At 38.4% G+C, this 17239-nt stretch overlaps 1 protein-coding gene across 1 annotated transcript; it reads left to right on the top strand.

The window, feature by feature from the left end:
* The first annotated feature begins 14981 nt into the window (after positions 1-14981).
* On the top strand, positions 14982-16488 carry LOC143556499 (uncharacterized). The gene is made up of 2 exons (XM_077045798.1): positions 14982-15319; positions 16350-16488. Exons 1-2 carry the CDS (start codon positions 14982-14984, stop codon positions 16486-16488), a joined length of 477 nt encoding a protein of 158 aa, XP_076901913.1.
* Positions 16489-17239: the final 751 nt, after the last annotated feature.

Below are 17239 nucleotides of genomic sequence, written 5' to 3'. Positions count from 1 at the left end.
CAAGTGTTGTCAACAATTTCTCTAGAATTACTTCTGGATTTAAAAATCCGGATTCAATGACACTACAAAGATCACTTGAATACATTGCTGAAAGGTTGCAGTTTGTACGTTCTATCTACACCCGGTTTTGCCTTCTCCCAAGTTATGTAGACATCACTCATTCATCAAATGGGTTCTTTATCCCAGGATCCAAAAGCAGGTCTAGTCACCAAGCCGTCTACTATGTTGACGGTTCATATACTTGTATGCTAATAGTTGGTTGTTGATCTTGTCGCAATTGTTGTGAGCCGTGTTCTGGGTTCCCCAGTCCCATTACCCATTGGTTCACTATTCCTGTGTCCACAATACTCTGAACCTGCGCTGGCTAATTTCCTGAATGTTTCATGTGATGAAAGAGTGATAGAACGTATTGGAAGACACTCGCATCCTAGAGATGAAAAGAAACTGCGTGTTGATCGCCTAGCGCCATTTTTTAAAGGAGATATAGTGGCCTGGCAAAGTCAAGAGGGAGAGGAACTCAAGTATGGTAGAATTTGTGAGGACGTAAGATTAACACGAACGAAAGGGCAAGCATCCGGTAGAATAAAAATTGAAACTTTTCCAGGGGTGACTCAAGATATTACTAGATCAGGTGTTTTCCGCTTTAAAATTTTTACAACTAAAGAAGATTCTTCAACAGTTGGGATGCCCGTAGAGAGTGATAAAATACTTAGCACTCTGCAGGTTCAGCATTCAGCAGTGAGCAGCCTCCTTCCATTACAATCATTTAATGCGTATGCACTTTTTTTTACCACATGTCATTTATTTGTTTAGATTAATAAATTGAAAAGTAGTGTCTTTTTCCCTTTAACGCTTGGATGATGAAGAAAATTTTTTAATGTCCTATAACAGAATATAATTTGTGGAAGGCAGAAATAAACCAAAAGGAAACTATACATAAGTAAGAGAGATTCTTTACTTTTTGGCATCAAAGTTTGTGTACAAGTCCAATACATGCATTGAGAAAAACACGTAGAAAACTTTAAAAAGTATTTTAAGGATTTCTTTTGTAAATAAAATTGTTAATTTATTTTACTTTTTATATCTAACAAGGATTTAACCCGCAGGTGACAACGTTTGATCACATGTAAGGTGTTTTTTCTCACACGTAAGGTGTTTTTTTCCTATGTTTACACAATATGAAATCACACAAAATGTCAAAACATGCTAATCAATTCACATCTAAAAATGAAACTGAAAGCTATATTCAAATCAAATTCAATTCTAAGCTAATCGTGTTCAAAAAAAATGTTTGAAGGAGCCGTTAAAGATCCAAGAAACAACTCGAATTCGTGCATATATAGTTGATTCGTTGTGCAACCATTAAAAAGTTGAGTGCGTATATTTTTGCCATTGTTAAACCAAATGTCCGCCAAGGATCATATTAGGCATATAGAAATTTGTGTATGTCTTGGAACTGTGAGCTGGATCAAGCCGCTCATGTGGAGGCGAAATGAAGTTGATGTTTTGTCGTTTCCATCAGGGGCGGATCCAGCATACAAACGGGTGGTTCCCCGGAACCACCCGAGTTTCGAAATAATAGTGTACGGATATATAGAAGACGCGTAGGAACCACCTTATAAATTAAGAGGGAACCACCTAAAAAAAATTCCTGGATCCGCCACTGGTTTCCATGCATCTTTGTTTTTTTTTAACGACAATTTTTCTGTATTTAGGCTTCCGTACTCCCCAGATTTGGAGAGACCCGTTGCCCCCACTCTGGCCAAACTATGTTGTCTTAACCAGGCCCACGCTGTATTTCAGAGTTTGGCTTGGGCATTCCCCGGGAAACCATACGCCGACTGCCACTTGACATTTGTTATGCCACCACAAGAGCAAAACTCTCTGCGTAACACACGGTGGGACAAAAACCCAGGTAGGCTCTAGGTTCAAAATAGCAACATTTGTAGAAGTCCTAGCTCAAATCCTTCATTGCTAATATCCACCCAAAATGACACAAGTAGGATCTAAACTTAAGTTTCTGTTGAAGAACCCAAACCTTCTATCACTAGACCGCAAGTGATGGGCGGTTTCCATTTTTGTTAGGTTGTGTATCCTGTCACAAATAAATGTTAGATTGTTAGGACTTAAAAGTGTTACCTTAATTACTCTCTTCGGAAGTGGCTGTAGCTCCATGATCATCTTTTCTTCACCAAACAACATTAAAAAAGTACCGATCAGTAAACATGGGACCACACTATCCTAAAACGACAATGGACCCTAAAATGTGGGAAGTGAATTAAGTTGATGACATCACTCTCTGCTCAGGAAGAATTTTCCAACTCTTACCTTTATCTATATAACATCTATAGTTTTACAATTTTATGTGTAACTAAAACTATAAACAATATAAAATAGGGATCAAACCTTTTCATTAGTAGGAATTGCGCGATCTCTTAATTCTAGTTTCAAGTTTCTTTCTCAGTTCTTTATTTATTTATTTATTTTGAACGGCAATTTTTTATTAGAGGGGAAGGGACACTCATGGATATTACCCATGCACCAGTCAATCATGTACTGCCATCTCATTTCTACCCTTAATTACCAACAAACCACAAAGTTACCGACAACACATGCCCACAAGTACCCTAGAACTTTATCAATTCATTTTATATCTTCATTGGTCAACATGAATCAATTTTGTGCGGCGAACCTTTTTCTTAGAATGAAGTCATATGCACCTTACTCACATGAGGTGGGGTTGTGTTACCGTATGGTTTGAAGCCATACACCCTACCCATATGGGCACCCCTTCCCCTCTTAATAAAAACCATCTAAAAAGAAACTAGATAGAACGCATATAATTACAAACTGACCCAAAAAAACGACCCTAAAAATTAAGTACATGACTAGAAATAATAACACACGAAAACTAATCAAACAAAACAAAACAAGAAAAGTCGAAAGGAAGTGTGACAAGAGCAAGCTCCCATTACTCGATCTAAAAACCCGTTGCACTATACCATGTATTAGTTGTTGTGTGTGATCTTAGATGGTGTCTCTTGCTTTTAAGATATAAGCTGCATGCACATTTTTTAGGGCCAAAAAGTTTTTATATATACTTTTATATATATATATATATATGGGAGATTTCAAATGATAACCACTTTAAGTTTTAAGAACTTGAAAGAAACTCAACGTAACAATTCTTTTTTTTTTAACTTTTTTTACATATACGTAATATATGTTGGTTACATATACGTAAAAAAAATTCAGAATTTTTTACGCACCAAATCGACTTATTACATATGACGTTTAAACTTGTGTAATCATTTAAGAACTCTTAAATTATTTAAAAACTTGAAGGAACTTTTAATAACTAACGTTTTTTGTAAAAAAATTTGTAGGTTAATGTTATTTAAGTATAGTTTTATCACTTTTGACATCTATATTTATGATTACAATTATGAAAATTAGTTTTTTTACGCATATCAATGTTTTTTTTACACATATGTAAATTTTTATCTCATAAATTTTACACATGTGTAACTTGTGATTTATATATGTAATCAAATTTTTTTTTATAAATATGATAAAACAAGTCTCAAATAATGTTAATATATAAAAAAAGTTAAAAAAATATTTGGTTTTTAAAAGTTCCTAAAAGTTCTTAACTTTTTTTGAGTTCTCAAATGAAACTAACCATATATATATATATATATTTAAAAAAATAGTTCTTATGTATTGCAGATCCCTCTTAAATTATTGAGTTCGAAAAAAAATTTTATTCATAATTCATTGTATAAAATTTAGTTTATTGAGCCCAAACCAAAATGACAAAATCAACAATAAAAAATAATAATCGGTTAAAAAATGCCAATCAAAATAGGATCTCTGGGCTCTAGTGACGCTTCATCGTTCTCGTTCCCCCTCCTTCAGTTCTTTGCCAACTGTCACCGCCATTTCTAGCAGTCCACCACCGCTGGCACCGCCGAACAGAACACTAGCCGCCACCACACCTGCTAAATTGGTATCAACCCGATATTTGCATAAAAACTTGTAATTAAAAAAAAAAACAAAGTGCTTAGAGTTTAAGTAGTCAAGAAGCTTCATTTACTCCTTAAGAGAATTTTAGAGTAAATTATTTTTTTTATATTATTGATCAAGCTATTGCTTCTCTTGAGACAACATTTGATCAATTCAAAAATTATGAGAAATTATTTTTGTTTTTTGTTTCCACATAACTTGAGGGGAATTCAAGATGAAAATTTTAAGTTCTGTTGTAATTTTCTTGAAAATGCACTCAAGTTTGCTGGAAGTTCAAATATTAACGAAGAGGAATTTTTTTATGGAGTTGAGTTTATTAGACACATTATATACCATGGAATTTAGTAGCCCTATTGAAGTTTTGAAGAATTTGAACATGACCCAAGAAAATTTCCCAAATGTAAATATTGCATGTAGAATATTGTTAACTACTCCAGTCATAGTGGCATCTACAAAAAGAAGTCTTTCAAAGTTAAAGTTACTAAAATCTTACTTACGATCGACAATGTCTCAAGAAATACTTAATTTATTGACGATGATAATTGTCAAGAGCGAAATCTTGATAATATAAACTGTGAAGAGATGATCAAAGAATTTGCTATCAAGAATGGTAGGAGAGGTTCACGAATCATCGATGCCTTTAGCTATTATTGTATTCGATTTTATTATTATATTTTTTCTATTTTATTGTTATAACATTAATGTTAGTTAGAAGATCACACAGCTCATACACAATGGTTGACCACCTGCTTTCACCCAAGGAAACGTTCCAAAAGATGGTTTCCCGTTTAGAGGGAGCTCCCGCATAGAGGGAGTCAGAGATAAATTAAAAACTTTAAAATCTTGAGAAATTGATCCAACCATTGGAAAATGATAATAAATTGTTTCTAATGATCCTGGCACATGAAAAGAGTATATCGAAAGCCAACAAGATCGTTGCTTGATGTGTAGATAGGCTTGACAAATGAGTAAGTGTCATACTGATATAAACTTAAATATTCTTTTATGCTAGTGGTTATATATTTATGAAGCGGTTGCACAACTCCTTGAAAGTCATATCAATGAAGGCTGAAATGTAAACAACAAGTCATACCCAAGCCTCTCTTTACCTGATCGTAGTTGTCTTATGTTGTCAAATGTCAATTTTAATTTTACTTTATTATGTCTAGAAATGTTTTTCTCAATGCATGTATTGGCCGTGTTTTTCCATAACATCCGATGTTGATCATGCCACACGAGCCTAAAACGAACTTATCGATCAATAACGAATATAACATGCAGATTTTAGCATACAAAGATGTATCTTATTACATAGGAAAACCACGGAATTAAATTATTAAATCTTTACCAGAGTTGTATAAATGTCTTGGGTATCTAAAAATATTTTTATTATATTTTTCCAATACACACAAAAATCATAAAAATTCCTCCAACACAGCAAGGTACGTGCAGCTATTTCAGTGCGCAACAAAATGGTTTTATTTTTATAAAAATCATTACCCAGCCAAATTAAACGATTCCAATTGGGTTTGGTTTCTAACTCAAAATATTAACTTCTAGAAGTGGAACCAACCAATTTAGACTTGTCAAAAAATGGTTATGATGTCAGGAAGACAAACCAGAATCCGTCATCCCGCATCAGCTTTGACACTCGGTCTTATAAAATCATAAAAAAGTATTCAAATCTCGTCCAAAAATTACGTATTTTACCTTTCTGCAAACTAGACTCGAAGTAGAATATCATGGAAATAAGAATCGATAAAAAAAATGGGTTATCATCGCATTACAGACCCTACAAAAAACGAATACGAATCTGTTAGCAAACTTTTATCATCAAAACTTAACCCTAACGTGTTCAACAAAGGGTTTAATGGTGAAAAGAGTTATACTAAGATAGAATCGACCTTGAATTAGTCTCGGGAGGCCGGAGAATGGCTGGAACCAGCACAAAAATCGAGGATGGAGGCTGCTATGTTGGTACCGATCGGAACAGGAAGGGAAGGAATGAGCAGTAGGTTAGGGTTTTCTTATTATAATAAACAATTACACTCTAGTCCCTTAAACATGAAAAATGTGATAGCTTGGATGAAAGGTTAAATAATTTAACTTACGATAATGACAAGGAGGTCCCCGAAGAATGCCGGGTCAAACCCGATAAATATACAAACTCTGCAACGTGCGTGTCGTTAAACGAAAATGCCAGGTGCTACATACTAATCTAACACTTTAAGTTATAAGAGGTGATGTCGTGAGCAAAAGGATGGATAAATGGACTTTTAAAACGTATTACAAGTCTCTAATTTAGAAAGACAAAACTCTGGCTTTTTGACAAACATTTATAAACGATCGAGCCGATTAACGAAATTTACGGGCGTTACATAAAATACAAGCAGTTTTATACATATTAGAAAAACTAGACAGAACACTGATTCCGTGAACTTGGAATGTCGCGCAGCTTAAGCGGTGTTATTTATAATGGTCTGTGTACCATATTTTATTTCAGGCATGCGTGCCAATTTTATGTTTAATTTTGGTCTAGGTACCAACTTTTGATTTACGATTTGAACAACATTCTCTGTTTAATATCAACAAAACTTCCCGCCCTATTTATTCTTGTTATGTGATTTTTCGCATATTTTGAATTTTCAAAAATATGGCCTGTGTGCCAAGTTTTAATTCAGATGGAGTGTGTGCCATACGCATGGAAAACATGCGTGTTAACTTTTTACGGAATTGGCATGCGTGTCATTCCTACAGTTGACAAGTTATTATGAATGATCTACGATATACTTATGATATTTAAAGCGTGTGATGGCCTGCGTGCCAATAATCTATACGCTAATCCTTATTTTGAATACATGGCGGGTTTAACTTAATACATTTATATTGTTATTTACATATCAAGACAAAATGTTCAAGCCTTGTCATTTATTTCCAAAAAAGGGATGAAATTGCATTGATAAATTTCATACAAAATAAAAAAGCAAAGAAAGACCTATAACTAAGTACATACAGGTCGGCGTGGAAGAATTCTTTAAGCTTCTGGACACCATTATCTTCTAATGCGAATTCTTGAATGACATCTTGGATCTCGAAGTGTAGTTCATCAAATGCTTGTGGTTTGGCTTTGTACTCTCCTTCTTGATCCTATCCATGAAGCTCAAATTCCTCTAAAGGACGCCTTTCCTCTTTAAATTTAACTCCCTCGTTAAAACCCGTTTGGCGTCCAGCCTAAGCTGATGCGTGAAGAAGTTCTGCGAGACAGTTCCCCATTTCAGGACCATCTCGGATATGTTCAATAATCTATGACAAAGAATGTTATAGTTAGAAAATGCAATATCAAGAAAGAAAAAGTAAATCCATACCAGCATGAGAGCCATTTTCTTGCTCAGCTTCAGGTTAAGCTCCCCTTGCTTAGCAAAAAGTTTCACATTGCGCGCAGTGAGCTCCTCAATCAGTTTATCTTTCGCCAAAGCCTCGGTCTGCAAGGAGTTGATCGTATTCCCTTGTGTAGACACTTGTTCCTCCAGAACAGCCTTAGCATCCTCCGCTTGGACAAGGTCAGCTTCCTTAGCACGGGTTTAGGCACGGGCGACTTCTAATACAACGTTTTGTCGTTTGCACGCCACCTCCCAAGCCATTGCAACCGCTACCTGCCTTACCTTTTCAGATTCAAGAGCTTTCTCAACATCCTTCAGCTTTCACTTTGCAGTGTTAACTTCTAGGTGGTATCGTTCAGCATCCTTCTTCAGCTCTTTCATCTTATTATCGGTTGCACCCCACTCCTGACCCACTGCCATCCATTCCCGATAAATTTCTTGTCCAGAGGACACAACATTAACGGTATGATAGCAATGGGTGTTGGCAAGATTGAGACGGTGGCGGCCGCGTTGATGGGTCCGCTCCGCCAAAGGAATGCTATGGCTCAAGAAATCATAACATGTATCAGTCTCGGAGAATCTTGAGCCTTGGGTAAGAGACCACCATGGTTGGTGGACCAGCAAATCCTCCTGCTGGTTATGGACCCCATAAAATCCAGACCCCGCCTCCCCTTCAGGATAGGATTGAGAAGACCAGGGAGGTGGGTTACCAACAACTTGTGAAGGCCCGCCTTCACATTCTTGTAATATTGGAGAAGATAGAGGCGGGGAAGCAGAGATGTCCATGTGTCGAACATGCGGGTCAGATAGGGATACTCGCTCAGCCTTGTTTTCAGGAGCCTTCCCCTTATCAAAGGAAGGATCAACCTTGATAATAACCTTAGGCTGAATAGGCTCCCAGATGACAACAGTCGATGATGGTTTCCGCACAGGATTTAACATAAAAAAAAAAGAGGAATGTTATTGAAATTTAGCAAAAGACATAAAACACATCCGAAAATTCTAAGTACCTCGGAGGTCTGCGTGGAAACATTTTGTATCCAATCAAGAAGACTAATCTGTTTAATCTTCTTAAGCGATGGAATGTAGGATAGATCAGGGTCATGGGTGCCAACCACCGCCTCTTTTGGGTTTTCAGTATGAGATTTTGATGAGGTAGATGGATTTGCACCAAGTTTGGTCTGTTTCCCATGATCAGTGGAGGCAGATGTTTCCTTCCTCTTACGGCCAGCATCTACAGAATGACCACATAAATGTTAAAGAATAAAAACTTTTAGAAAATGCATGAACAATCAATAAGACAAAATATTAAAATTGTTCGTACCTATCACATACATCGCCTCGGAGGCCATGGGCTTTGGGCGGGTAGTCTTGGGAAATAGAAAATAATCCCGGAATTTATCAAGGAAGGGAAGAGCTTTCTTATCACGTTAACGATGCTTCATGCATCCTGGGACAGCATCCACAAGCACCGCCAAAATTGTTCCTTTAGTTAAACAAGAAATAAAGGTTAGAAAAATGAAGGAGAACTTGTAAAAGTAGAGTGGTAAATACTTACATCCGTTAGGCTTGCGATAATATGGCACAAGGTCCAAGAACGGCCACAAACGACTCATCCCTGCACGCACTAAAGCAACCTCGTTTATAGCACGCATAGGAGTTGGTGTGCGGGTTATAATGTTATACCAACCCTGACCTTCATAAGCTGCAAAGGTTATATCTAGTAGCTTTGAGTTAGGAGAACGGCGGGTCATGGATATGGGGATAACATCCTCGCATATCTAGATAAACTTTGTCCGCCATTCGGGATCGCTGCGAAGGGTCAATGCTTAAATTACTCCCTAGCCTGTAGACGCATAGTTGAACCACCCGTCGTGGTTGTTCATATTATAAAAAACAGAAAATTTTTCTATTGAAAGGACGATGTTGTGCGCCCTACTCATAATTCAAAATGGCGAATCCGCATTAATCCCAGCGGGTGTAATTGGGAAAAGATGGATCATATTCCCCGTCTGCAAATTCCCAATAAACTTGTTAATGGGAAAACGGAGATTCCCAAGAGAGAAGTAGTCGGCATAAACGATCATCTTACCCAGGGGTGGTTTGTCAACCATAGATCCAGGAGCAGGAAACTCCTGTTCCCATTATGGAGCGAGGCAATCAATAGTTGGGTAAAAGTTAGTTAGTTTTATATATTAATTAGTTAGATTTAGATAAAAAAAAATGAATGAACATTGATACTTCAAGCGTTGTTATGTGTTTTCATGACATTGGAAGTTAAGGAGCTTATTAGGATGACTTACGAGCTTGGAATGAAGGCTTAGAAGTGTGGGAATGGGATTGCACGCATCACAAGGAAATTTAAAGAAAGAAAGAAATTATGCTAAGTCTTTTGTCCTTCGCGTGAAGCGAAGGATTGGAGAGGGAACTTCGCGTGAAGCGAAGTTCAGGAAATCTGGCCCAACTATTTTGTCTGTCGCGCGACGCGAAGACAAGGCCCACAAAGGCTTCGCGCGATGCTAACCGCCTTAAAACCAAAAAAATTTAGGTTAATACTATACAAACCTATCTTAATCCCCATTCGTCATATCACTAATTCGATGCTTGGCTAAAACATTCATGTTTGTTCTAGGGTAAGGTTTTGTGTAATTCTCCTTAAGACCGGATTCATTATGCCTAATGTTTAAGAACTTGATTTAATTTATTGGTTTTATCTTGTTCAATTATTGCATGATTGTTTAAACAATTTGTGTTTGCGATTATTGATTAGTACATCACTTATTTGGTTTTGTTCATCAACACTTAGGGTTAGGCTTTTGTGTCATTGAGCTATTAATCATCAACTATTTTCACTTAATTAGTTTTCATAAAATATAAATTGGTAATTGGGTAGATCAAGTTTAATTGTGTCAACAATTCGGTTAGGGTATCGTTTGTCATCACAATTAAACTAATAGGTATAGTAATTACTGCGCAATCAAGACAAGTGAATCTAGGATTAAGTTGAATAGCACATTACCTGAACCTAGAATGAATACTTTTTAATTAATATTATTCACAAATCTTTCATAGTAATTGTTTTAGTTTTAATTAATCATTTCAAATACCGCTTGACATCGTCTGTCCACCTTACTTAAATAAATAATTTAGTTTAAAATATAAAGTATTAAATTAGCACTTTCCTTGAGTTCCTGTGGAGAGGACCTTACATACCCGTACTAGTATAGGTATTTAAGTATTTAAAATCAATTGTTTGAGTAGACCGCGACAGCCTACGTCAAAATGGCGCCGTTGCCGGGGACTCAACGCACTTAGTGCTAGTTTAGTTTAATTTAAATTAACGTAATTTAGTTTAAAAGTTTATTTCTTTTCTTCGTTGATTTTACACGGGGTGTGCTTTTTTCGTGTGTGCAGTTAATTCTTTAGGTTGATGCATACGAGATTTTCCCGAGATTAGGAGGTGTTGCAATTTGATCTGAAGATTGAAAAAGCCGCGAGAAGAAACCGAGCAAATCAAAGAAACGGTGAGCCCTCAAGGCAAAAAGAAGAAAACATGAACCATCAGGAGAATTACCCAATCCCACTGATGTTTCAACCCGGAAATCAAGGCCCACCTCATAATCAAGAACAACCCGATCCTGAACACATTCCACAAAATCCTCCACTCAATGACATACCACCACTAAACCAACACATTAACCAAAACCAAAACCGGAGAGCTCAAAGACAGTACCACATGAGAGATGATCGTTCCATAAGGTCTGAACCGCCAAACAATCGGGTCGAGTTTGAGTATGAAAAAGTAGCTAATCGGCTGAGGTTGTTCGATGATTTTGAAGAATTTGAGGATGAGGAAGAGATGGAAGATTGTCGCGGGGATCGATATTATAGAAGACAACCAAAACAACCCCACCGCAGCCGAACACCCGAACCAGTACAGCCACCAAGAAACCTTCGAGACCAAAGAAGGCAAGAGATTCCCGAGCCACAAATCCCTGAGTACAAGTTTGATGATGGGTCCGAAGGGCATTTGTTCCACTGCCCATTCGGGAATTCAAAGACACTTTATTCCATAAGTGGCCACGAACCCGCTTCCCATTGTGATCCCGGTTAGAGATGGAAGAACTTTTTCGGTAAGACAAAGCAGCCTGACCGGGATACCTGCTTTTCATGGGAAGGCGAGAAAAGAGACATACCTGCACCTGAGTGAGTTTAATGCTATATGTGCCACCATCTCAAGCCAAGGGTTTATTATTGATGAAGTTAAATTGGTGGTGTTTCAGTTCAGTCTCAAAGATTCAGCAAAGCAGTGGTTTTTTTCCTTTCCATCGGCTAGTATTTACATGTGGCAGGATTTGGCTCAACAGTTTTTGGACGAATACAATACACCGCAAAGAACGTCCAAGGCCCGAACTTCCATCAGAAATTTTCAGCAAGGAACAGGCGAAACATTCCATGAAGCCTTCACAAGATTCAAGAGATTACTGAGAACCTGTCCTCATCATGGGATAGCATTGTGGGAGTTGATAAAGGCATTTCATGACGGGTTATCGAACGATGATGTGCGCGATCTTCAGTCAACCACAAATGGGTCATTCTTAACTAATGACGAGAAGGAAGATTGGCAGCATTTGGAGCGGCATGCGATGAACTCGAAGAGACAAGCTCAGTCAAACCGCATGATAAATAGGGCGGTTGTGAAAGCCGTGGATAGTGGGGAGTTGGATTATCGTATGGCTCGGTTGGAAAGGAAAATAGATTAGTTGATGGGTGTGGGTACGAAAGAGAAAATAAAATCGGGAAAGGCGTACCCAATTTATGAAGGTTGTGGTGAACTGGGCCATAGTGTTGCGAATTGTGGAGTCATGATGGATGAAGAAGAAGAGGACGAAGAGGAGGTCAATTTTGTTCAAGGGGAGAGAAGGTACAACAACAATGGTAACATGAATTCAAACACCTATCACCTAGGCCTCAGAAACCACCCCAACTTCAGTTATGGAAACCCGAACACGCAACAAAACCCAAACTTTCAAGGTAATTCCGAAAAAGCATGTTATCAGTCAAATCAGCGTCAATACGGAAATGAGAGGGGTAACGGTCAAAGCGGGTATAATCAAAGAGAGTCGAGGGGTTACAACAAGAGTTATCAGCAAGGTCAGCAAAATCAAAGGGCGGCTTAAGGTCAAATTTGGAAGAAGATCAAGAGAAGATCATCCGTAGAGTTACAACATGAGTTTGTGGGAGAAGGAGAGTTACTGAAGAGTTACAACATATGTTCTTGGGAGAAGGAGAGACTTTACCGGCCATCATTGCCTCGAATTTGGAAGAAGATTAAGAGAAGGCATTGGTGGAAGTCCTGAAAGAGCATAAGGCGGCTATTGGTTGGACGATAGCAAATTTGAGAGGGATCAGCCCATCCATAGTAATGCACAAGATCATCACCGATCCCGAGGTAAAACCCGCTCATGATACACAAAGAAGGTTAAATCCAAACATGCGGGAGGTAGTGAAGAAGGAGGTTTTGAAGTGGTTGGATGCGGGCATCATCTTCCCGATTTCAGAAAGCACATGGGTAAGTCCAACCCAAACGGTTCAAAAGAAGGCGGGTATTCAGATAACCCGTAATGAGAAAAGTGAGGAAATTACCACCCGACCGGTAACCGGGTGGCGAATTTTTGTTGATTATAGAAAGCTTAATGCGGTGACATCCAAAGACCATTTTCCTTTGCCATTCATTGACCAAATCATTGAGAAACTTGCAAGTCAAAAATTTGATTGCTTTCTAGATGGTTATTCGGGGTACAATCAGATTGCTATCCACCCCGATGACCAACAGAAGACCACTTTCACGTGCCCATACGACACATTCGCATTTAGGCGAATGCCTTTTGGTTTGTGTAATGCCCCTGACACCTTTCAAAGGTGTATGATGAGTATCTTTTCAGATATGGTCGGGGATTCACTTGAAATTTTTTTGGATGATTTTTCGATTTTCGGATCATCTTTTGAAAAATGCTTAAATGAATTAACTAAGGTTTTAAAAAGATGTGTGGAAACGAATTTGGTCTTAAGTTGGGAGAAAAGCCACTTCATGGTGCAAGAAGGGACGGTATTGGGACATGTCATCTCAAGTAGGGGGATTGAGGTTGACCGGGCTAAAATCCAAGTCATATCTAACTTACCGCCACCTACTACTATAAAAGAGATATGGGCATTTTTTGGTCATGCTGGTTTTTACCAACGGTTCATTAAGAATTTTAGTGTCATATCTAAACCGTTGTGTAATTTGATTTTGAAAGATGTGCCATTTGTTTTTAACAAATAATGTCTTAATGTTTTTAATGTGGTAAAAACAAATTGGTTGAAGCCCCGATCTTGTTGTCACCTGATTGGTCACTTCCATTTGAAATTGTGTGAGACGCAAGTGACTACGCGGTCGGGCCGTGTTGGGCTAACGGGTGGATAAGAAGCCTGTTGCCATATACTACACAAGCAAAACCCTTTCCGATGCTCAAGTTAACTACACCACTACGGAAAAGGAGTTGCTTGCGGTAGTGTAAGCACTAGATAAGTTTCGATCTTACATTTGGGGGAGCAAGGTTATTGTGTTTTCAGATCATAACGCAGTCAAGTACTTGATGGAGAAGAAGGATGCGAAGCCGCGCTTGATCAGATAGATTTTACTGCTCCAGGAGTTTGATGTGGAGATCCGTGACAAGAAGGGGAGCGAGAACATGGTGGCTGATCACTTGTCGAGACTAGTGGGATAAGAGGAGGAGAAAGATGAGAGGGCCATCAATGAGTCATTTCCAGATGAGCAATTGTTTTCTGTTTCAACTTTGTCATGGTCTACTGACATAATTAATTTTCATGTTGCAGATACAATTCCGGAGTTTTGGCCAAGAAAGAAGAAGCGGCACTTTCTCTCTCAAGTAAAACACTATGTGTGGGAAGATACGGACTTATTCTAGGTTGGAGCGGACCAAGTGATGAGGCATTGCATATTGGAGGAAGAGGTTAGGAGTGTCTTGCATCATGCCCACTCATCAGCTTGTGGAGGCCATTTCAGCGACCAGAAGACAGGACATCACATGCTTGCGTGTGAATTTTACTGGCCTACCATCTTTAAAGATGCATCAGCGTTTGTTAAAAACTATGTTAGATTCCAAAATATGAGGGGAATTTCAAAGAGGGACGAGATGCCCATGCAACCAATCCTCGTTGTCGACATTTTTTGATGTTTTGGGGGATTGATTTCATGGGAGCATTTCCTAATTCATTTTGTAATCTTTATATCTTGGTGGCGGTCGATTATGTGTCTAAGTGGGTAGAAGCAATCGCCACCAAGACGAATGACCATACCAATGTTTGTAAGTTTGTCCAGTCTAACATATTTTCACGTTTTGGTGTCCCCCACATTATCATTAGTGATGGGGTTCACATTTCAAAATTTTCAATTTTGGCAAACTAGTTAAATGGTATGGCGTAAACCAACGAATCGCCACTCCATATCACCCTCAAACGAGTGGGCAAGTGGAGGTTTCTAATAGGCAAATTAAAGAAATTTTACAAAAGATGGTAAGGCACGATCAGAAAGATTGGACGGATAAATTAAATGATGCTTTGTGGGCTTACCGTACTGCTTATAAAGCGCCTATTGAAGCCACCCCTTACCGGTTGGTTTATGGAAAAGGGTATCATTTACATGTCGAGATAGCTCATCGTGCGCTATGGGCGGTTAAGAATATTAACTTAGATTATGAGTGTGCAGGTAAACAGAGGAAGTTAAATATCTGTGAGTTGGAAGAGTTAAGAGATGAGGCATACGAGTGTGCATCCGCGTACAAAGACAAGATGAAGAGAGTTCACGATGCCAAGCTAAGGAGAAAGACATTTGAAGAGGGGCAAAAAGTGTAGTTGTATAACTCGAGAGTGAAACTATTCCCTGGAAAGCTGAAGAGCAAAGCGACTGGACCATACCAAGTTAAGCGGGTGGGAAAGTTTAGAGAAGTCGAGATTGAAGATTTTAATGATCATCTGAGGCAAGTGGTGAATGGCCATCATTTGAAGCCATATTTGGAAGATGCGGATTTGAACAAGGAGATACACGAGTTGGAAGTTTGCTTCTTGGCGGACGAACCAACTTATTCAGTTGACTGAAAGAACCAAGGGATGTCGAGCTGTAGACATTCAATTCAGCGCTAACCGGGAGGCAACCCGGAATTTGTAATTTGTATTTTTGTATATTGAGTCTAGTTAGCTAAGTATTTTCCTCAAAACGTGTAGTGTAAAACAAGGATCAAGTGTGGGAAGCGACATGTTGATCATCGGCGAGAGGATTTGGTAAGAACGTTCGTCGCTAGAGGGAGCCCCATGTACGTATTTAGTGAACCGAAGACGGTGACGGGGGAAAAGAACATAAGAAACACAAAAGATGGATATTTTTTAACACGAAAAATCGTTAAAATTTGTCTGTGAAATTGCATCTTCGCGCAGCGTGAAGATTTTTAGAAAGGGTCCTTCACACGATGCGAAGGTCAAAAAGTCAAAAAGTTAACAAGATCTTCGCGCGATGTGAAGTTTTCTGGAGATACTGGTTCGTGTGGCGCGAAGTAGGCGATTCTAGAAAATTCTTTTTTGTTCTTCGCGCGGCGCGAAATTTTTGAACAGGCAACTTCACGCGATGCGAAGATGCTCAGATCTGCAGAAAAAAAATTATATAATCCGATTTCCTGTCACTTTCAACCTCTACTTTCTCATCCCTAACATTATCCACACCAAAAATCTGGCCACCAACCCTCCCGTCACCATCATCGTCGGCCGCCACCGTCACCACCGCTACCCGTTTTGCTTATTTTCGTCATTTACATCTAATCCGATTGAAAGGTATGTGGGTATTTTGTTTAAAATTGGTTTGCATACCTTATGATTTGATTGTTACAGATTGTTTGGGGTTAATGAATGTGTGTTATTTGGTGTCGAGTTGTTGGAATTAGTTGTTTATTCGGTATGGGTTGACGGGTTTAGGTTTGATTATTGGGTGTTTGGTGTCGGGTTTAACCGGGTTGGTTTACCAGATTGAGGTATGTTTTGACCCGGAATTTGGTAACAAGTGTTTTGTTTTTGAATTTTTGGGTGACCAGAATCATTTTCCGGCGAGGTGTCGGTCGTGTCGGTTTGGTTTGAACTTTGAATGAAGTTAACAAGTTTTTGTCGGTATGTGGGATTGTTTGAGTTAAACAAATTTTGTCGGTTTGTTGGTTACCGGAGTTGTGAGATTGATTTTTTGAAAGTGAAGGTTTTGATTTTGTGTTAGGATGTGCACGTGCGGTTTTAAGGGATTATTTTTTCAATTTTTTTTATGACTTAATTTTAAAAAAAATAAAAAATCACAAAAATATTTTTCTTTTCATGTGCTTTATTTAGGTTATTTTTACTAAGTTTTTATTTTCTTATTTTTTAGTTGTTTTATTTTTTGGGACAATCGCGACCAAAATGCTATACGGTTGTCGCCCGAAGTTGTCTTGACAAAAACTCATTAGGTATATTTATTTGCAAATGTAGAGAAAGAGGTCTAAGAAGCAGCATACATTTGATTACGCGCCTCAGAAGTATGTACGGGCTCTGATTCGGAACGAGGTGGAGGAGATACATGTCCATGGTACCGTGGTCGAGGAGATCACTGGGGGAGATGACGACTACCAAATTATTTTACGATTTCTGCCTGGCCACCCGGAGAGGGACATTTTTGACCAAATTTGTAATGTGCCATTACTGAGACATCGTACTTTCGATTGGGGTTTGTTGGCCTCACTGATGTGGTCTAAAATATA

This window comes from Bidens hawaiensis, unplaced genomic scaffold, assembly GCF_021521415.1.
Source record: "Bidens hawaiensis isolate Kalapana, Puna unplaced genomic scaffold, B.hawaiensis_p1.1 tig00018587_1, whole genome shotgun sequence".
NCBI classification, from domain to species: domain Eukaryota; kingdom Viridiplantae; phylum Streptophyta; class Magnoliopsida; order Asterales; family Asteraceae; genus Bidens; species Bidens hawaiensis.
This window is presented reverse-complemented; position numbering and strand designations above follow the sequence as displayed.

Bases quoted from the DNA above. Each gene is read 5' to 3' on its own strand.
- LOC143556499 (XM_077045798.1), top strand. From the start codon at position 14,982: ATGGTAAGGCACGATCAGAAAGATTGGACGGATAAATTAAATGATGCT. The intron at 15,320-16,349 runs GTAGTTGTATAA...TGATTGTTACAG, and splicing joins TTTGAAGAGGGGCAAAAAGT to ATTGTTTGGGGTTAATGAAT.